Raw genomic sequence first — 21,623 nt, 5'->3', positions numbered from 1 at the left:
GTGGAATGAATCATTTACTGGATCCTGAATTCTCTGAGCATCCAGAAAAAGGAGCTAAAAGAATAGAGAGAGTGTCACATGCAGCCAAACTTCCTCATGCTTGTCTTCCCCCAGTATAATATGTTCTTGATATTTGTGGTGAAGCCCTGGATTTCAAACAGCCCAGTTTTTCTCTGACTTCACTGACAGCCCATTTTATATTCACTTCTCTCATCACCTTAACAGAAAGATGATCTTTGCATGTGCAGGGACAATTCTTTCTGGAAATATGTGAATCCCAGGCAGTCAATTTATTTTCATTCTTTAAATCACCAAAGTCCAATAGAATGTCAAGGTTTTCAAGAAGTTAAATGAAAATGCTTTTCTGTGCCTATATAACATGTGAAGCACTTGCTCTCCACTAAATGTTTGAGGGTGAATGCTGATTTGCATCCAAGCAAGAAGATGATTTTAGGTTGCCAAGTGCATAAGGTCCTTGCATAATGCATAGTGCATAAGCCTGGCAGCAGGATCAGCTATCAGCTCACCTTAACTCACCAATTTTAAAGTGGACTTCAATGTGCTCTTGATCAGATTTATATGAAAATGGCCTGTGATAGTGGGGATGATTGGGGGGTAATTCTGGAGTCTCCTCCAGACTGTGCTCTTAATAATGTGGGTTCCCCTGAATTATAACTGTGTTCATATTAAACCTGAAAGAGTGAGCAAGAAAAGGATGGATATTGCTACCTGGATCCCAGCAATAACTGACTGGGTCATCTCAGCTGTGGAATCTGTAGGGGAGCCCTTTGGGAAAGAAGAAGAAAGTTCTAAATGTCCTGGGAAACTTTTGCTGTGTCTGCACAGGCCACTGAGAATATTCTCAGGATCTGTAACATAGAAGACTCAGCCTTGTCTGAGGCAACTGCCTAATTTCCAGGCTGTGTTGGTTTATTTACCTCATTTCCACTGTTCCACTATTCTAGCAAGATAGAACATATGTGTGTGAGCCCTGTGCAGTGAAGCACCTGCATCCACCTGGATTGTGACCCTGGTTTAAAGTCTATTGGTTTCCATCAGCCTTTAAAAAAGCTGTATAGGGAGCAACTAAAATATAGCTGAAGAGAATTAATTCCAGCTTCAGGCTTTGTTTCAGGAAAGCATTTAAACGTGTGCTTTTCTTTAAGTATGTGTTAAGTCCCTTGACTTCAGTAGGATTTAAACATGTTCTAGAATAGGGATTGTTTCCTGAATGATCTACTGGGGCTGGACTGACTCCTGCCTTGATTCAACCTTTTGTGCTTCCTCCCATCATTCATTAGAAGAGAAGAATGGTTTATCAGCCTTAAACCAGACAAATTGTATCCCAAACAGTAAAGATCCCTGCAGGTAAGAAAAGCACCTTGATCATTCTGTCTAGGGCCTGTTTTATACCCAGTTACTCCCATGCTGTGGCCCATAGTGCAAAAATGAAATGCCATCGGTCACAGACTTTTGCTGAATGTTCTCCTCCTGGTTATGATGGTGGATAACTGAGCTGTGCTATGGGCATGTTTCAGGTGTGCAGCGTGTTAGAGAGTCTGGAGCAGGAATACAGACGGGATGAAGACTGGTGTGGAGGCCGAGATAAACTTGGGCCAGCAGCTGAGATAGACCACGTCATCCCTCTGATCAGCAAGCATCTGGAACAGAAAGAGGCTTTTCTCAAGGTCTAATTTTAGTTCTCTAATAAATTAGGAAAACTTTCCATTAAGTAGACAATTTAGAGCAGTGTTGGTAAGATTGGGAGGATGCTCTGATGTGTAATTCAGTTCAGCTACTGGCTGGCTGTATAAACTCTAGGCCAGTTTTACTTTGTTATAGCAGGGGTAATGAGCATTATTATCAATACGTATCTCAGAGAGATGTCATCAAGACCAATTAGGTGATGTTTGCACTTGGAGGATGCTAGTTGTGCTGGTTCAAAGTTCAGTTCTTAAAATTGCACTATAAATGACCGGTATTACACATAATTTTGATGTTGGCTTGTCAAAACCATCCAGCATTTCAAATTTTGTCCTCCAAGCCAATAACTGAAGAACAATTAACTGAAGCAATTTTGTTCCTGCAAGGCAGCACCAAGACGGAGACAGAAATTTCTTCCTGCCTTCCAGATGCTGCTTTGGAAGAAACAGGCTGACAAGTGAACTGTCAGCCAGCCTCCCACCTGCCACTAAAACTGATACACAACGTGAAACTATACTTGCAGTCAAGGCTTAAGAAATTACACCTCTAGATTTGTACATTTTTTGAAACAATGAGTACTTTTCTTGAGAGATGGCTTAGATTTGGTTAGACAGAAAATGTGTGAGGTACCAGTTCTTAACAAGCAGTTGTTTAATTACTGTCATTAATTTGCCTTCATATATAAAATGAGCCACTATATTAAATATTACTCATGTTTTAATAGGTCAGTGAGACTGTTAGTTTATTAGCTGAGTTTATTGACTCTTAGCTGAAGTTCTCATCTTCCCAGAAAGAGAACTTCTTGCCATATAAGCAAGAACTCCCTTGGTCTCCTTTGCTTTCTTTGCTCATCTTTACTGATTCTTTTGCGGGGGGCTGTTCTTCCTAGGCCTGCACCCTGGCCCGGAGGAACGCCGAGGTGTTCCTCAAGTACATCCACAGGAACAATGTCAGCATGCCCGGAGTGGCGAGCCACACCAGAGGGCCCGAGCAGCAGGTCAAAGGTTGGTGCAGTGACAGCACTGAAGGTCTGGTTTGCCTCCCCCTCTGCACTGGGGTCCTCCTAAAGTCTGTGACTGTGCTCAGAAGGCAAACTCTGTTCTAGCATCATTTCCTTTACCAGATCAGTCTGCAGCTACGCTCGCTTTGTGGTGGTTTCTTAAGTGTGCGGTTTGGGGGTTTGATTTCAGGGTTTTTTTAGCAGCCCCTTTGAATCAATGCCTGTTTTTAGGAAGTGTGATTTTGGGCTCTGTGCTTTTTTTTTTTGGAGAATAAGGTCCAGGCAAAATGATTAAATTCATCATTTCATAACTCGTTTCTGTATGCACTCAAAGAATCCCTAGTCATGCAGATGTTTTCCTTTGCCCTGCAGCCATTCTGAGCGAGCTGTTGCAGAGGGAGAATCGGGTCCTTCACTTCTGGACCCTGAAGAAGAGAAGATTAGATCAGTGCCAACAATATGTTGTCTTTGAGCGCAGTGCCAAGCAGGTAGTGTGAAAACTCCACCTTGTCCCTCTGTCCTGGCAGTGTGTAAAATCTCCTGTATCCATGTAATGCCTCTATGTGGGGCTCCTGTTGCAATCTCAAATTGTGTTTAAACACTGTAACTTTTGAAAACATGGCAAATATAGATTTTAAAACTTAAGACAATTCCAAAACCCGACAACAAGATTCACTATTTTTGTCATCTCAGATTAATTTCTGTATTTGTTTGAAAATAAATGTAAGAGCAAACTCGTTTTGTTTAGCTCATTCTGAATGAGAAAACTGCTTTCCCTGCAGATCTTTCTGTATATAGGTGGAATTCCCTACACTCCTTTCACTCCTTTTTGTCCTAGGAAACACAGAGTACCATTTTGTATCCTTTCACACCTGCTTTCATTATTTTATTCTTTTTATGTGTTCCTAAAAAGTGTTTTAGTATGCAGGGTATTAAGTCCCAATGTATGTGATATTCTTTGTTTGGCAGAGGGGTTTTTTTGTCAGAGGATTAATTCTTGAAATGCAAAAACTGTTTGTTTTGTTTTTCTTTTGTTTTTTTTTTTTTTTTTTTTTGTCATTCACAGGCCTTAGACTGGATCCAAGAAACAGGCGAATATTACCTCTCTACTCACAACTCCACAGGGGAATCAGCAGAAGAAACTCAGGAACTCCTGAAGGAATATGGGGAATTCAGAGTACCTGCCAAAGTAAACAGTGACTTTAATCTCATTATGCCAGCTGCTTTAGTCTGTATTTATGGTCTTGTTTCAATGCCTTAAATCTCTGTAATAATAGTCCCTTGATTTTATAGTTGCCCTCTGAAAACCCTAGCCCTGAAGACAAATGATTTTTGAGAACTTTTAGCAAGACGTAGGCACGAAAAGGAGGTTTTCTCCACCCTGGTTAGTACTGGTTGTAGAAAACTTCTGTTCTGATCAGAAGGAAGAGAAAGTCCATTTGCATACAGGGTACACAGCAATCTAATAAGACATTCCATCCTCAAGCAATCATTCCAGACTGGCACAGAGCGACTAATTGATCTGAACACATCCAAGGTCACCATGGACTCCTGGTCTCTTTCTTCTGTCTTTAAAACCACAATTTGTCTCACTAATTCCAGTTGGGTTGATCACAGATGATCATTTATCTCATTAGAAATAATCTGCTGATCCCAACAAAGTACTTGAAATAGATGAGTCTTTAAACTCCAGGGTGAACATTTTTGAATACAAAACTGCATTACCAAGAATATACTAATTTATATGGAGCAATTCTGGGAAATCTGGTGAGGTTTGCACAGGAATGGTGATTGAATCTGCTTCCGACAAATTAATTCAAACCATAGGTAATTCATAGACAGTGAATCCACAGAGGTATTAAGAGTCCCTGATAAGGATGTAAATTGCAGAGTTGGACTGCAGGAAGACCATGGCTTTGGTATTATGTAGCTGCATTTCACTGTGTCCTGAAATTGATCTTCTGTAATCCTTAAATTCCTCCTTAGGCTGTCCGTACTTGTATGGGTTTGATTCACAGGCTTTGTGGTGTTCTTGTTCCCTTCTTTTAGCTTAGCTTGCATGTTTCTGAAAATGTGAGATAGCTAGCAGTGGATGGAAGGTAATTTCTTCAGACAGGACACATATGAAATTTTTTTAACTACTTCTGAATTCTAACCACCCATAATTGGTCCACCTGAAATTACATCCTGGTTCATAGTTTAATTTTTATTAAAATAATCGAAATACATAACGAAGTTTCCAAATCATTTTGACTCTTGACTTAGCCTAGGATTGAATTTTAGACCTTGTTCACTAACAGCCATTACTAGTTGTTTCTTACGCTGACACATCTAAGTCTTTCTCACTCGGGCTGTCCTACTGCTGATGTAGAATATTTTCACTGCCATGTGCAATCTGGTAAATGCATATCATTCCCAGACTGATAATTTTCTCAAATTAAGCTGTAGCTGAAAGCCTTCCTGATCCCAGTAACTTTCTGGCCAAACCGATTGTTTGAAATGCAAAATCACCAGTAGCTTTTGGGAATTAATCACCCTTTAAATATGACAGGAAGTTAGATATTTACATCTCCATACCCAGCCTTGCTTAGGTACTCATTTAATTTGTTAGGATAATGTCTGATTCAGCTGTTAATCTCTTATGGTGGTGAAATTTCTTGAATTTAGTTTTGTGTTTGAAATCTGCTGGATGTTTTCTGGTCTGACGTGCGTTTGTCCATTTGTGGTCAGATCACTGATAATGCCAAGTACCTGACAGTGTGTCTTGTTTCAGGCATGGGGGAACAGCCTCTCTGTCTTTGACCACAGGCTTGCCAGTGCCTCATTTCCTGGGATGGATATGGAATCAGAGCTAGAGTTTAGGTCCTTTGTGCCAGTTTTGGCTATGGGGCAGTTAGAGCCTAGAGTGGAATAGAAAAGACCTCTGGAAGGTTTGGGGGCTCAGTGTGTGCTTTGGAGTTCAGGCATCTTTTAGCTGGTAATGTTCTAACTGGACCTAAAACACCGATAAAGGATTTTATAGTAAAACCATGAATTTGGATTTAAATTCAGTTTGTTTTTGAAACAGACAAGTAATGACTCAAAATCACTCCCTGGGCTGATATGTGGTGTATTAATGACCTTCCTACGCAGGTCTGCAAATCCACCAGATATAGACTCAGAGTAACTTGGTGTACTTTATGAGGTGTGATTTTAGAAGCTTGTCTTCTACTCCAAGGCTCACCAAAAATAAGCTCTTGCTTATGGGAAGGAGGCATGCATAACTTCCTACATGTTTTATGTGTTTTTGTCTGTGGGGTTTCAAAAACTTGACTTTCTATCTTCTTCAGCTTCATAAGTATCCTTATAAAAATGTCATTCCTTTCATGTTTTACTGAAAGTTTGAAGTGTCTGATTCTGTATAAGATGAAATACAGACACTCTTTAATGACGTATAAAAATTGTGAACTTCTTTTAACTGCTGTGTGAGTTAAAAGTAAAGGAAATAATAATAAAACATAACCAAGGACCATATTTTGGGCAGCAAACAAAGGAGAAAGTGAAGCTCCTCATCCAGCTGGCTGACAGCTTTGTAGAAAAAGGACACATACACGCCACTGAAATTAGGAAGTGGGTCACCACCGTAGACAAGCGCTACCGGGACTTCTCTCTCAGGATGGGGAAATACCGTTACTCCCTGGAAAAAGCCCTTGGAATCAACCCAGAGGTACTGTAAGACCCAGTCCTGCTGGGGTTTTATAGCAGAGTCACAGAGGAAGGTGAAGTCTGTGGAATGAATGCTGTTGGTTTTTGTGTGCCCATTAGAAACACTGAAAACTCAGCCAGCCCACCTGGCCATGCTCAGAACTGCTTCTGGAGAAAAAGGGTTAAAGGGTTTTTCTGTGGTTGGTCAGTGATGTGAGGAGAGGCAGATGAAGTACAGAAAGATTTTGTAAACAAATGTTTGCACCATTTTTCAGAAGACCATACAACTTTCGGGAGGAAAGGGGGGAAAACACCTTAATTGAATTGAGTCTCTGTTAATTTTTGTATAAACCATAAATCCTGCTCCCACACCATTATTTTGCATTCAATTCAAACTTTCACTCGAAGTTTTTATTCTCTCATCCTTTAAATAACATGAACAATTGATCCCCAGCCTCATCTCTGAATTCTTTTAGGTGAAGTAGAGCATCATAAGAAGCAAAAATTAGAATCTCCTGCTATTCCCTGGCCATAGTATTAAGGGAGAGTGCCAGAAGTAGAAACACTTAAAAACCTTTCAGTCAATGACTCTTTGGAATTAAGTATCAAGAATAAGAAATAAATTCCCTCACACCCTCATGATACTTTAACTGCACTGTTCCTTGTAGGGCTTCTGTTTTACACAGAGTTCTAACCACAGCCTGGAAAGGTAACCCATGGTAAATGGCCACTGAAAGTTGTCTCTGCATGGTGCTCTACTTCATCAGACTGTTTTTTATGAAGTCTCATTCTAGAAAACTAATTTAGATATGAAAGAGTAAGGTAATTTAGACTTTTAATCAGTGTTGATTCCTAATTAGGAGAAACAGTGAAAATTACAATGAATATAATTTCTGTTTTTTTAAGATTTCTCTCTCAGGTTTTTATCTCTTCTCATAGTACTTCTGCTTCTCTCTAAGTTTCTTTCTTTTTGATATTATCTTATTTTGCCCTTTCTTACTTCTTTGATCTCATGAACATGCTGCACTTTGCAAAACAGTAGGATTACAAGGAAGTTAAACTCTGTACTTATTTTTTTTTCCTAGGATAATAAAGACCTAGAACTAGATATTATTCCAGCAAGTCTTTCAGACCGGGAGGTAAAGCTGCGAGATGCAAATCATGAAGTCAATGAAGAAAAAAGGAAGTCAGCCAGAAAGAAAGAGTATGTTCCCAAACACTCTGTCTGCATGGCACATTATCTGTTAAAGAATAATTCTGTGATATTTGTATGATGAGAACTGACAGTCCTGTAACTCCTTCCAGCTGCAGAGCTACTGAGATAAGTCTACAGGTGTAGGGCAGAAGTTGTTACTTGTAGGTTAGAGAATTTCAGAACATAAAGGTTGAATTTCTTCTGGTTTTAATCAGAAGTTAGAAAGGGAAAGTAGTGAGTCAAGTACTTGGATTAACCCTGGTGTTGTGGAGTTGCTAATTTCCTTCTGGTCATATGTAAAAAGAAACATAAGCAGGAAAAAATAAAGAGCATCTTGAGGTGTCTAAGTATTATCTAAACATCAGTGACCTAAGAGTTCACTTGAAGTTTAGGTTCAAATTTCAGCAAGTGTAGGACTGAGAGAACTGGAAATATTTCATAACAGTCTATTTTCACAGTATTCTGTCTTAATTTTTGTGTAAGAATATTGGGAAAGTATTTCTTAGCCCTCTGAAATTGTCACAGGTCATGATTGATAAGAAATCACTTATACTTTAGAAAATATTACTCTTGGTCTGCCTGTGGCAAATTTCAGGAATTTCAACTTTGAGGGGCCCAGCCTCAGGCTCTACAGATGCCATTATTGCATTTCACAGCATCTGGATTTTCTCAGGTCAGATACCAAGCTGTTGAAATCTTTTCAAAGTAGTGGTGTCTCCCAAATCCATCTGTGTTGCCTCTGAAGGTAAATTTTTAGGGTGACTTCTCACTGACTGTCAGCAAAGGTGCAAATGTTGATGAATCACAATTCCTTAATCCTGGGGGGGAAAAATTTCCGAGAACCAGATGATAGTAAAGGATGGGCATGTATATGGTAAATCCCACAGACTCAGGAATACAACTTAATAGGATTTTGTGCAGAACAGATTTTTAGAAAATAACTCTACAAGGGACTGGAGTATGAAGTGCTATTTTGGTCATGGACCTGAAAGGTGCAAAGAAAGGCAGCTGAATGTCTAGAGTGGAAATACCCTTATTCTTTAAGACAACAGGAGGATGTTTTGTTTTCTGTTCATTGTAGAAATGCTTATAATGTCCTAACCACCTAAAATACTCGTTTTCTTCCAGATTCATTATGGCTGAGCTGCTGCAGACAGAAAAAGCTTATGTCAGGGATTTACACGAATGTTTAGAGGTAAGTTATGGCCCAGGAGCTCTCCAGTATTTCCTGGAAGCACAAGTTGTCCTCTGCAGTGGGGATGTTCACTTTAATGCACAGGCTGTGCACATCGGTTCATGGAGCCTTTCCTTAAGGATTCAAATCTGTTCCTTTGCATCTTTTCATACTAGAGAAACTTCTGGATTTGCACAGTCAAATACCTTGCCTAGCTGTACAGCAGGGTGTTCCTAAAGTGGATGGGGATATGCAAGGCAAAAAACCAGAGTGTAATTCAGTGAAATCTGTCAGCTTTCACATTCCTGCAGTCTGACAGAGGTTTTTATGTATCTGATGCTACTGAAGTGGCAAATCTGCCTTATCTTTCAGCTGTTTCTGCCTGCAGTTTTTGGACACCATTAGGTGGACAGCAAAGACAGGTGTTGTTGGAATGTTTCTGCTTTTTCCTCAGACAACTTCAAAGCATCAGCACTTTGAATTTCTCTGGAGAGCTTTCTGTAACAGTGGAATTTTTTTCAGCTTGTTTATTTAACCTCAAAGTACATAGTTCCTTTTCAGCCTGTGCCTTTGGCAATAAAATAGGGAGATCTATTATTTTCCACTGTGTTTATTCACAAAATTAAGAGTTTTTGGTGTCTTCCAGACTTACCTTTGGGAAATGACAAGTGGAGTGGAAGAAATACCAGCTGGGATCCTTAATAAAGAACACATCATCTTTGGCAATATTCAGGAGATATATGACTTCCATAACAAGTAGGTTTTCTTAACAATTCTGTTAATGTTTAGGCACTTGTGCGTCTCTGTGGTGTCTGCAGAGAGCCCCTACAGTACAGTGCACACCTGAGTGTAAAGTAATTGATTTTGCAAAGTAATGTTTGATTTCTTGTTTTGTTTCTTTTACAAAAATGAATTGCAACTTAGTTCAAACGCCACCTTCAGCCGATTAACAATGTTAAAGTCATATTGTACCAATGTTGTGCAGTCTGATGCCTGCTTTCCATCTCACAGCATGAGATCTAGTCTGGATGCTTGCCTGTCAAAATATAATCTTGGAAAACACAAAGGGGAGAAAGTGGAATTGTTGGCATGAGCTGGGTTAATAAGTAGCTTTCTGCCACTTCTTGGAGACTTTCTGTATTTAATCTGTAACTAACTACTCCATCTTGTTAAGATAAGACTGTGTACCAGATCACCTTAGAGGGCATTGTTTCCATGGTATAATGTGAATGCAAAAACAGTTATAAACTTAACATTTAGGGGAGATGAATCCAACAAGTTCAGTCTGAATTCCAAATCTGTCTTCAGGTTACATTTCAAAGAATCTTTCCCTGTTCGAGTTTGGGACATTTCAAGTGCTTCAGTCAGATAAATGTGCCATCACATAAATACAGCCCAGCAGAGCATGCCGCATGCATGCTTTTGTGCAAGCAGCTTCAAAGCATATCAGGATAGTAGCCTGATTGCCTTCCCACTTGCCCTTTCTCTGTGGTGCTGTATTTCTGTTCTGGTGACCATGACTGATGCCATCTGATTACCCTCTCTTTTCAGTTTGCACTGTTCCCAGCTGCCATCCCTCCAGCCCTCAGTCATGTCCCACAGCTTCTCACTTCATTTCTCTTTTCTCTGACCCCTCCTCCTGCAGTCTGCTGCTTCTATGTAATCTTTTTTCCTCTAAAACTTCTTCCTAGCAATGCTAAAATAAATTTCCCCTGTCCCCTCCACCAGTGTCCTCCACAGCCTTCTCCTTTGGCTGGTGATGTTAAGGCATCCTCCAGCCTCACTCAGAATCCATGTCCAAGGAAGGGCAGCAAAGCTAGTGTGAATGGTCCAGACAACATGTTCTAGGAGGAGCAGCTGAAGAAACTGTTTCATATTATTCTTTCCACTCAGGCATTGTACAGGGGTCTATCTGCAAACAAGTGTCACTTGTGGTACAAGCTGTTCAGAGAGAGCTGATTTTTAAAATCTGAATTTTGAAAGTTTGCTACTTACCCATGTAATGCTGAGCTTGTTGAAGTTGTTGTCCTTTGTGCAGTATGCTGAGGTGGGTGTTGAGAACCTGGCAGCTTTGGGCTTCCCTTGTTGCTCTTTGTGTGAACCACTACACAAGAACTCTTTGAAGATCTGTGTTCAGATAGAGCAGTCCCAAACACACTGACTCCCTGCTAGGGATTGCCTCATTTTCCTTTCTGGTGGAGTTAGGCATGACTGTACTCAAAAAACAAAGCACCCCTTGGCAAGTGACACTTTTCCTGCTGGCTTGACACTTGGGTAGTCCCATAATCAAGATACAAGTATTGATCATTAGCACTGATTAACTCACTGGTTATCCTGCATCTCCTGGGTATTTGACTGTAACTAATGGCATTGGTCTCTTCTTTTTTCAGCATTTTTCTAAAGGAGCTGGAGAAATATGAACAACTGCCTGAGGATGTGGGCCACTGCTTTGTCACCTGGGTAATGAGGCTGCTGCTTCTCATTATTTATTCAAATTAATTCCTCCAGCACAGATGGGAACAAGCTGGGAATAGGTGCAAGGGTTATGTCCCCAGTGATAAATGACATTAGGAGCTAGTCTGGAACTGCAACTGCTTTGTCCTTCACCTGTCCCAGGGTGAAAATTTCCAAAAGTCTCCTCAGCAATAGTGTGAAGTCTTTCCAGAGCCTCTCTCCTTGTCCTGTACTGACCAGCACAGCTTTTATTTACCTCTGCTGGTTTCTGTTTAGCAGACCTTCATCAAACCAAACCTGTTTTCAGGGGTGACATTCATTTCCCTGTGAAAAGCCCTGGGAGGACAGACATTTAAAATCTGAATTTACCTTCCTTAAAGAATTTTAGTCATGCCATGAGAACTCCACAAAAGCATGAAGAACATATTTTATCAACTTTTTTCCTCCAGAAATTAGTGTCAAATTTCTGAGCCACTGTGCTCACTCATTCCATTATGCAATGCCAGGATAATTTCCAACAGGACTTTGAAATTTTGATGCAGAGAGTCTTTGTGAGCGTAGGAGGCTCTAGGAATTGGCTACAGTAATTTATCTGTATGAAAGCTGTTCTCTTTTCAAAATATTTAACAGCCAAGTCAGCCATCTTTGTGTTTTGTCTGGTTATTTTATTCTTATAGCAAAGCTAGGAATTAGTATTTTAAGAGTAAAGATGGAATATTTTCACTTATCCAAAAAATGAGCATGTTTAGATGATTTCAGACGGGCTTTTAATTTTAAAAACATGTCACAAGTCTTGATGAAATTGATTCAGAAATACTGTTTACAAAGAACAGGTTACCTGTTTAGGAAAGATGAATGCATTTATGTATCATTCTCTGCAAAATCTTCATGGTACTATAAGATACTACTGCATCATCTCAACAAAGGTACATGTCCAGAGCTGTGTGTGGGGTTACAGATGGACATACAAAGCTGCCTGCACAATTGCAGGATCCTGTTGTTTAGATATCTGGAATAAAAAAATGCAATAGCAATAAAAGGAAAACATCCTCCTCTTTTATTTGCCTCCCTCTTCTTGTACATTAATAGGAGGTGGGAGTGCATTAATGGGAGGTGGGAGTGCATTAATAGGAGGTGGGAGTGTACAGATGCTTTTAGTTTCTGTTTACAAGTAAACAAATTAGGAAATAAAATGCAAAACACTCTTAGCACAACGTAAAATTTGAGCCATTGCAGTTTGAACCAAAGTAGAAAAGGCAAGTCTGGGCCAAGTGTCACAAATTTCATGTAAAAAATGTTGTCTCTTGCCAGTTTAAGCTAGGTGAGTCACTTGCCCAGTTTCTAGACTGCCTTTATCTTCAAATAGGTGATAGATTCAACACTTCATGACTGAGTTTTGAGACACTCACACTCTTGTGTAGCATTCATAGAACTTTTAGAAATTATTTTACAGCTGGATTAAAATTTTAGGCCTTCCCTCTGTGATATTTGTTAAAGAAAGCCTCCCACAGCCCTCAGAACTGCTCAAGTAAGGTATGAACCTTAAAGTCTTCTGCTCTTAATTTACAGTTCTTGTGCTGCTTGGTGGCAGGGTGGGGGTGGTGGTGGGTGTGTGGGAGAGAGTTGTCACCTGTATTTATCCTGGTGTGCCCTAATAAAAACCTGTGGGAGCAGAGAAATAGCTTATCTTGCTTTTCCCTCGATGTTTGTTTTCACAGGCAGATAAATTTCAGATGTATGTCACCTACTGCAAAAACAAGCCTGACTCCAGCCAGCTCATCCTGGAACATGCAGGGACTTTCTTTGATGTAAGCAGCCATTGCTGTTTTCCTTCTACACACCTGGTGTAGCTCTGTGCATTTTTATACTCAAGCTCTGGGTTCCTTTCTGTGCTTTGGCATTTGGGTTTTTCATTCCACTGCAAATATCACATGCTGTGAGAACTGATGGTGTGTGGTGAAGTGTGGAGACACACATTCTTATGGGAACCTTTGGGCATTTTCAGACCTAATCCTTTCTAAAGATCTGGTTTAGATGTAATCTCTGTTTCTGGGTTAGTGATAAAATTAAAATCTCAGATTCCATTATATATTATGACCTGAAATCCCTAAATCTAGAATGAGCTCCTAGCCTCCTGTTCTGCAAATTCTACCCAGCCTATTCCACATTTACTTCATTTTGCTAATAAGGAACTCCATTGACTCCAATTAGACTATTTTCCATATAAGTGCTAAATGTTTTTAGGCTCCAATTCCAATTTTGTAGGCTGAGAAAAAAATCTAATTTTTGAGTACCTTTAAACCAAGCTCTTTCTCTTATTTAACCTCATCCATTTTGCCATGCTTGTCTGCTACCTTATAGCTTTAATTAGCCATCTTTCTTTTAAAAAATAAAATAAATACAAGAAGTGCTAAGACCTTTCTTCAAAGCATGGACAGTGTTTGCAAATGCAACAGACCAGCAGGATCCAAGCTGTGCTGGAGCTGGCAGCTGACATAAATCAGCAGTGAAAGCTCTCAGATGAGCCTCAGGAAAAGCGATGAGCACCTTTTTCTTGTGCCTGGTTCCCGAGCGGTCTGGAAGTGGAGCGGCTCTGGAGGGCATTTCCAGGAGGTGGCGCTGGAGCCTGTTGAATGGCGTGCACGCGTGCTGGGCTAGGCGTCCATCGGTGCTGCTTGCGCAGGTTAAAAACCTTTCCACTGCAGCTCTCTGCCTGGGCTGGAAAGCTGCCTGCTGTTGCTCAGTGGTGAATATTCGCGTGTCACAGCTGCTGTTCTGCCAGAGGGAGGTGCTTCCCTTCCGTGGGTGCTGGCCCGTCACCCAGTGATGCCTGTGCCAAATGAGAAAGTTGACTCTCTCCCCGAAAAGCCCTCCAGGAGGCACTCAGTGTGAGTGACTAAGGCAATGCAAAGTACCTGTAGATCCTTCTCACCTCGATCTCGGAGTGGCAGTAGTTCAGGGGCAGGACAGCCTGGCACAAGGAATACAGAGAAAATACTTGGTTCTTTTTTTCCAGGCAGAACCTGGAATTTCCCAAAAGCCTGATGATGAGAGTGAATTATCTAGAATAACACCCCTTAGTAAGAAGCCTGCTTGAAAATCACAAGTGTTCCTCAAATTTCATAAGCTTTCATAGGAAGCCACCTTTGAGATGAAAACAAGCAGTCCCAGTAATTTGTTTAAACCCTTCAAGCCCATGGAAAACTTGCAGCTACAGGACTCACTGTAAGGGTTAACTGATTAGGAGAAGGAGCAAAGATAGTGACATATCTCATTTGAAGCCATGAAGAGAATTATGAGCAATGCTGAGAGCTAGGCTGTTCTCAGGATGTAAGTGAAGCCATGTATGTGGAGGAAAGCAATGTATTTTGTTGAACCAGTTGAGACAGGTGGAAAACAATGCACAAACTCTCAGCTGTGAAACGTGCCTAGTTTATCCTACAGCACTGGTCTAATAAAGCCTAAAGATTACCATCTTCCCTCCCTACAGATGGTGCTTTGTTTATAAAATTCAGAAGTTTTTGGTATGGTTATATTAGCTGGAAATTGCACAGGGAATAATGAAAATAGTGTGTTTATTCTGTCTTGACAGCAGTATACTTATTAATTTCTCTCTTTCAGTTTTTGTGTCCATCTTGTTCATCATTACTTAAAACTGTATTCTTTATTCAGTAGTTTCAAAGATAAATGATGCCTGCCATGTTTAGCAAATTTTAATATTTGTAATACCATATACTTGAGGCTAGCAAGGTATGTTTTTTATTACTAACATATGTTAGCTGTCAACTTCAGTTGGTAGAATCAGCCTGTTATTGAAGTAATCAAGTTGATTTTAGTGCCTTTAGTTAAGCAAGTTTTGATCTTTGGGACAGAGTTTAGTTGAGACGTGCATGCTTCTGCTGTTTGGAATACTTTTTTTGCTTTGAATCTTGGAAAATATCTGGTCTTATATTCAAGAAACCACAGGGCACTTTTGATTTGCATGACCAGCATGGAACAAGGTAAAGTGACTTTGGGAGCATTACAGAGCATGGTGTTTCTGCATGGATGAGGGTTCTTGGACAGTTTCTCTGCTGAGCCAGAATGTCCCTTAGGAAATGAGCAGAAGCACAAACAGGGTCTTACTCCAACACTTCAGGGACCAGAGGGAGGAGCTGCAAGGAGAACGTCCCTTCCCAGCACTTGTCAAATGTCACTCCACCACCCAGCTGTGTGTCTGACCAGGGAGCATCCGGGCAGAGCGAGGAGTGCCCAAAGGGGGAGGCATCTTGCTGAAAGCATGCCCTGCTGTTCGGAGAGCTGGGGGGAAGGAACAGGGCTAATTTTGTTACTTGGATCCTACAAAAACAAGTGTGCTTTGCCAGCTCCAGGAAGGTCACAGACGTGGCCGAGGTCTTGCTGGCTCCTGCAGTTGTGACTTGAGTCTCAGCCATGTGCTCTGCAGGTACAGTTCCTCTGTGAAGTCAGCTATGACTCAGCTTCATGCAAACTCCATTAACCCCCAAACAGAGACCCCTTGCTTTTGGGTCTTCTTCATGGCACCAGGGCTATTAAAAAAAAAAAAAAAAACCAAAAAAAAAAAAAAAAAAAAAACAAAAAAAAAAAAAAAACAAAAAAAAAAACAAAAAAAAAAAAAAAAAAAAAAAAACAAAAACTTATCTAGTAAAAGAAACCAAAGCAACAAACCAAAAATCTGTTGGCACATTACATGAAAAGTGGATGCTTTTGCATCCCAGCATTAAGACAAACACTGGAGCTAAAAAAAAAGCAGTAACCTCCCTAGTACTCAGCAGAAAATCAGATTGTATACAAAATGAAAATCTCTGTTCTTGGCAGCTCTTCTCCCTTCATCTTCCATAACTTCTTCACTTTACAGTCTCAAATTTACACTCCAGTAGCTGGAGAAAAGTCTCATTCCCCTTTTCCATTTGCTTCTTTAGGAATCAAGGATTTCCTGGTGGCCAGGAACAATGCAAGGCATGCCCAGCGCCTGGCAGAGACAGAAGGGTTTCCAATCTGTTCTCTTTCAGCAGAGAATCTGCCCCTGTAGGGCATGAGTTTGGAGTCTTTTAGATGGCTAAATATGTTCATTAGGGTCCTCTAGGATTTTCAGGAGCTCTTAACTCCCCCTGGAACAGTTGGGGGAGGCAGCTGGACCCTTTGGAGCCCTCAGCAGTTCTGTGATGTCTCCAGAAATTCGTGAGCACATCACACTGATCAGCCAAGACATTTTGGCTGAGGTTCAGGTGATGAAACAGAAGTTTTCAGTGCTGTAGCAGGTATCATGAGGGGATATCTCTCCTGGCCCCCAGGTGCCACCTCAGAGTAGAGCAGGTCTGTCAGCACTGTGTCAGACTTGTTATTCCCTTGTGGATATTTCAGCTACCCCAGGGCTTTCAAATGGGACTCAATGCCTATGTTTGGACAGCTAAATTACACCCTACTCATGCAATTTAATTTAATGTCACTTCATTTTAATTGAATGTTAAGACTCTGCTTTCAGCCTTCATAGCTAGGGGGAACCAGATGACATGACAGGTAAGTCATATTTAAGTCAAGGCCTGTTTACTCAGCAGAGCTTTAGCTTGACTTGCAGAGGGACCCTGCAGTTTAAGTGGCCTTAGGGGGACTCTGCAGTTTATTGCCAGCCTCACTGAAACCACACTTATGTGCATGTGAGCTTAAAGAGGGTTTAAAAAACTAAACATAGAATGCAAGGATCCAGCGCTAAAATTAGTTATGGGTGGCTCTGTCTGGCAGGGGGTTAACAGTTTTCCATGACTGACTGCTGTTTTTATCCCTTCTAGGAAATTCAGCAAAGACATGGGCTGGCCAACTCCATCTCTTCTTATTTAATCAAGCCTGTCCAGAGGATCACAAAATACCAACTCCTACTGAAGGTACCTCAGTGAGCTGCACAGATCAGCTCCTGCAGAGCAAGTTCACAGGTTCATGGGTTATCTTCTGCTTAAGGGAGGTGCTTCATGACCTGTAAGCATAAGTCCCCAGAAATCTTCCAAGGGCACAGTCTCCCTTGAGAGCCTCTTGTTTTACCTTTACAGCTGTTCCTATTTGACCCCCACATTTTGTGAGCATCCACAGTGGGGTTTGCTGCAGTTCAGCTTTCTCCTGTCTCTGAAGCCGCCTGCAGGGACCAAGTGGCACAGTTGGGTATGAAGGCAGCACGTGGATCAGAGTTTGTTTATGGCTGTCTGCATTGCTTCTTAGGAGCTGCTGACCTGCTGTGAGGAGGGCAAAGGGGAGCTGAAGGATGGTCTGGAAGTGATGCTCAGTGTCCCAAAGAAGGCCAACGATGCAATGCACGTCAGCATGCTGGAAGGTGGGGAGGGACCTGCTGGGAAATGATGTTTGTTGGTAACAAGTGGAAGCTAGTAGAGGTTGACTGTAGCAATACTGTTGTTTCATCATAATTTTTAGGTACCTCCTGGCTCCTTTCTGATATTTCTCCAAAAGTCTTTAAAGAATAAAGCTGGCTAGGAAGTTTGGGGAGAAGGGGAGGTATTGATCTGTATCTTTTGTGTATGTGTGTATATACATACATATGTGTATGTATGCATGTTGATATGCAATGTATGTGTACATATATATATTTAGCTAAAACATTCCTTCTCCATTAAACAAAAAAATCCCCCCCTGAAACAGTATCAGTTTAGCTACTGACGGCTGTAAAAATTATTGGATGAAAACATTTCATAATACTGTTTCAACATTTCAAAAGTTCTGGTTTTCTGAGAGAAAACAGCTTGTGTTTCAAAATGTTAGCATAGTTATGCCAACGATTTTTTTAAATAGCACTAAAAAAATATTTTAAAACTACAGAAAAAGAAGTCTGATTGGCACCAAGTGAAGTCTTTTATTGGCTTATTATTGTGTGGAGTATTTCTAAAATGTAAAAGTTTTATTCTGGACTGAGATGCTTTATTGTGTCTCACACATTTTCTTGGCCTGGGAAAATAATTTCCAGCCTGGCTTGAGGAAAACCAAGAAACAAGCAGAATACTAAAACAGGTGAAAAAGGGAACTAGTGCCAGTAGCCAGGCAGCACAATAAGCTCAGGTGATTAAAATTGCAAGAGGGCAAACTGAATTTGTAATGAAGTGCGTAGGATTTCTTGCAATGCAGTTCTCTGTACAGTAACCACCACTGAAGCCTTCATAATATTATTTTTGAGTAATTATTACAAGACTTCTGCAGCAGCCTCATCTAGCACATATGATGTATTTGACCTCTGATGAAGTAATTACATTGCTGCAGTAGAAAAAAAAAAAAGGAAAAAGAAAAATATTATCATTGTGGCAATAGATAGCCATTATTGTCCTTTCAGAATATGAACAAAAAGAAGAAGAAGACCCTTTAATTTCAAGTGTTGACTTTGGTATTTCTGTGAATTGCTTGTCCCAAGAATAAATACAAGTGATTGTATTTTGTGGTTTTAGGGTTTGATGAGAACCTTGACGTCCAGGGAGAGCTGATTCTTCAGGATTCCTTCCAAGTGTGGGATCCCAAGTCTCTCATTCGGAAAGGCCGTGAGAGGCATTTGTTTCTCTTTGAAATCTCTTTGGTGTTTAGCAAAGAGATCAAAGATTCTTCAGGACACACAAAATATGTTTACAAGAACAAGTTACTGGTAGGTGTGGCTGCAAAGAAAATATTCTGGGTGTTGTGTTTTTTGTAGGTAGAAGTGGTGTTTTGGAGGCTCAAATGTCCCCTGCTGGGTTGGGGTTACTTTTGCCCCTGGAAGGGCTGGCCCTGAGTCCTGCAGGACTCACCTGGAAGTCAACCTGCAGTGAGTCTGGAGAGGTTTAAGGTAGTGAGATGTGAAGGGTGGGGGGAAATGCAAGCAGGATCACTCCAGCCATTCACTTCCCTGCCACCCAGAGCTTTTCTGTTCCTTTCATCTGTGTGTAGCAAACGGAGATAAAATCCCATCCCCCTACCCATCCCAGCCTCCCCACTTCTTCCTACAAGTCCAAAGTTTTCTGTACTCATAAAGCTTCATATAAAATCTTTCATCATCTCTCCTCCACACTAGACCTCAGAACTGGGAGTGACTGAACATGTTGAAGGAGATCCCTGCAAATTTGCTTTGTGGTCTGGACGAACACCATCCTCAGACAATAAAACAGTGCTGAAAGTAAGTCTTTTCTGTTTATTTTCTTTGCCTTTAGCACTTCTAGTTCAGGCCTTGGGAGCCCTGAATGACAGGTCAGTTTTATCCCTCCTCATATTCACATGGCTTCCCTATCTGCCTGTGGCATCATGCCTGCATCAGGAGCAGCTGAGCTCTAAGGCCTCAGTAGCAATTGGGACAGTTGTGCAGCCTTGCTGGAATTGCATCTCCTCTTGCAGCCTGGGTTGGGCAGCTGCTCACAGACACAGAGCAGGTCTCAGGGTGTTTGGCTGGGAAGTGTAATTCTCTTAGTCCTTTGCCACTGGGCTTATCAACAACCAGCCTCTTCCACAGACCTCCAGAGCTGACAGCCTGTTCTGTCAAGTGAGTCTCTGCTGAAGAATCCACGTTATAGTTGTTTTGTCTAAGGAATTCCCAGCTGTGCACTGATAACCTGTTTCCCCTCTTCAGAGCATGCTGTATTGCTAGCATTAAATGTATTTATCCAGAGCTTAGCTGCTTTGCTGTTGCTTGCCAAGTGGGTCTAGTCAGAATGCTCTCAGTTCCCTGGGGTTACCAGGTACTCCAGCAGCTGCTGCAGTGCAGCAGAGAGGACAAACAGTTCATCATGACATTCATCAGCTGACATCCCACCAGCTTCTCTGCTCAGGAGGTGAGAACATGATAAAGTCTCTATCTTTCTGCCTTGTGAAACTTTAGGCATCCAGTATTGAAACAAAACAGGAATGGATCAAAAATATCCGGGAAGTTATTCAAGAGAGGATCATTCATCTGAAAGGAGCTCTGAAAGAGCCCATTCAGCTCCCCAAGACACCAGCAAAGCAGCGAAACAACAGCAGGAGGTAACTTCAGTCATTCCCCACAACATGAAATCACTAGTGTGTTCTCAACCCCAGTGTCTGTGGACTTTTTACTGGTTTTTACTGTAGTCAAAGCAGTTTTTATTGTCTCTGCTTTTTTTATGTTGTCTTGGCAAAAGCAGCTAGAAATCTTTTTTATGATATACGTACAAACAGCTTTCATTTTATGCTCCAAAGTATAGAGAGAAACAGTAAAAATTCTTCAGAGTCGAAGGTTATAGTTCTTCCTAAAGTAGATTTTACTTCTTCATATTTGAGTGAAACCAGATTTTTTTCCTTGTTTGGCGCGTTTAATTGGCAATCAAAATCATAGTTGATCCTATCAATATATTGAAGAATATATAGTGAATAATCTGTATTTCATCATCTAATACAAGCTTGTTTCAGCTTGTCTAGTAATATTATTTTTTTTGGGCAACTTTTTCAATCTTGGATTAAATAGAAATTATAGCTAATGAATTGTTCTTTTTCTGTTGTGACATTCCCAAAAACCACCTGTAATTTGAGCATCTTCATTTCCTCATCAAATTTTATCCCTCTTTTACTTCAGGCTGTGTTGTAGAGACATACAAAGCATAAATAACCAAGTCACCCAGGAGACCTGTAGCAAAGCAGAGATCCAGACATTTCCTCTAAGAACATGCTCCAATGCAAAAGTTTTCTTGTACAGAATGGAGACATATTTTTTCTTTGTCTCTAAGTATATATACTGTATTATTTAAGTATTTACTTTGAAAGACCAATAAACATTTATGACAATTTTATCTGTACAGCCAGAGGGAAGAAAATTTGTTAGCAGCCTCAGTGAGGTAAATAGGTAGAGCTCTATACTGTCTTTATCTAAATTTGGATAGCATCTTTATGGCTTAGTATTAAATTCCTCAAGAAATTTAAACAAATGTTGTGATTATGTGTGCTCTATAGCATTACGGGCTGCCTCAGAGGGGTAATTTTAGCACAATCCAGCTCTGTCCTGCTGACTCAGCACTTCTCAACCACCTCTCAGGTTGTGCTCACTGGTGGTGTTTTGAGGAATGTCATTATTTCCCAATCACCTCTCTTGCAGAGATGGAATAGATGATGCAGACAGCCAAGGGGATGGCAGCAGTCAACCTGACACCATTTCCATTGCTTCCAGGACATCACAGAACACAGTGGACAGTGATAAGGTAGGACTGAAATGTGAAAATACCTGGCAGGTAATTGCCCCCAGAAAAATGTAAGTGAAAAGCAGAATAGAAGGCAGAAGAAGGCAACCTGTCTTCTACTGAGTGAGCTGAAACTTGAATTCCCCTCTGCTAGGTTATTAAAACCCAGTCTGTTTCTGTGTGCTTGTCAGTATTGCTCTTCTGCACAGAAACATATGTGTTACTGCTGCTTGCTTGTGGTTAATACATAGA

General features: G+C 40.8%; 1 protein-coding gene across 18 annotated transcripts in view; it reads left to right on the top strand.

The window, feature by feature from the left end:
* Window positions 1–21,623, top strand: part of KALRN (kalirin RhoGEF kinase) — a 475,447-nt gene that overhangs the window by 322,661 nt on the left and 131,163 nt on the right. For all 18 annotated transcript variants that reach the window (XM_068195349.1, XM_068195340.1, XM_068195344.1 and 15 more), the window contains 16 exons: window positions 1,539–1,688; window positions 2,594–2,708; window positions 3,077–3,192; window positions 3,771–3,893; window positions 6,228–6,410; window positions 7,474–7,592; window positions 8,712–8,778; window positions 9,404–9,513; window positions 11,148–11,217; window positions 12,930–13,019; window positions 17,019–17,111; window positions 17,440–17,551; window positions 18,669–18,859; window positions 19,265–19,366; window positions 20,063–20,205; window positions 21,290–21,392. In XM_068195349.1, coding sequence (XP_068051450.1) covers window positions 1,539–1,688; window positions 2,594–2,708; window positions 3,077–3,192; window positions 3,771–3,893; window positions 6,228–6,410; window positions 7,474–7,592; window positions 8,712–8,778; window positions 9,404–9,513; window positions 11,148–11,217; window positions 12,930–13,019; window positions 17,019–17,111; window positions 17,440–17,551; window positions 18,669–18,859; window positions 19,265–19,366; window positions 20,063–20,205; window positions 21,290–21,392 — 1,887 coding nt within the window. The remainder of the gene's footprint in view (window positions 1–1,538; window positions 1,689–2,593; window positions 2,709–3,076; window positions 3,193–3,770; window positions 3,894–6,227; window positions 6,411–7,473; window positions 7,593–8,711; window positions 8,779–9,403; window positions 9,514–11,147; window positions 11,218–12,929; window positions 13,020–17,018; window positions 17,112–17,439; window positions 17,552–18,668; window positions 18,860–19,264; window positions 19,367–20,062; window positions 20,206–21,289; window positions 21,393–21,623) is intronic.

This window comes from Anomalospiza imberbis, chromosome 7 (genome assembly GCF_031753505.1).
Source record: "Anomalospiza imberbis isolate Cuckoo-Finch-1a 21T00152 chromosome 7, ASM3175350v1, whole genome shotgun sequence".
Taxonomy (NCBI): Eukaryota; Metazoa; Chordata; class Aves; order Passeriformes; family Viduidae; genus Anomalospiza; species Anomalospiza imberbis.
Note: the sequence above shows the minus strand (reverse complement) of the source record. Positions and strands in the feature narration are given on the sequence as shown.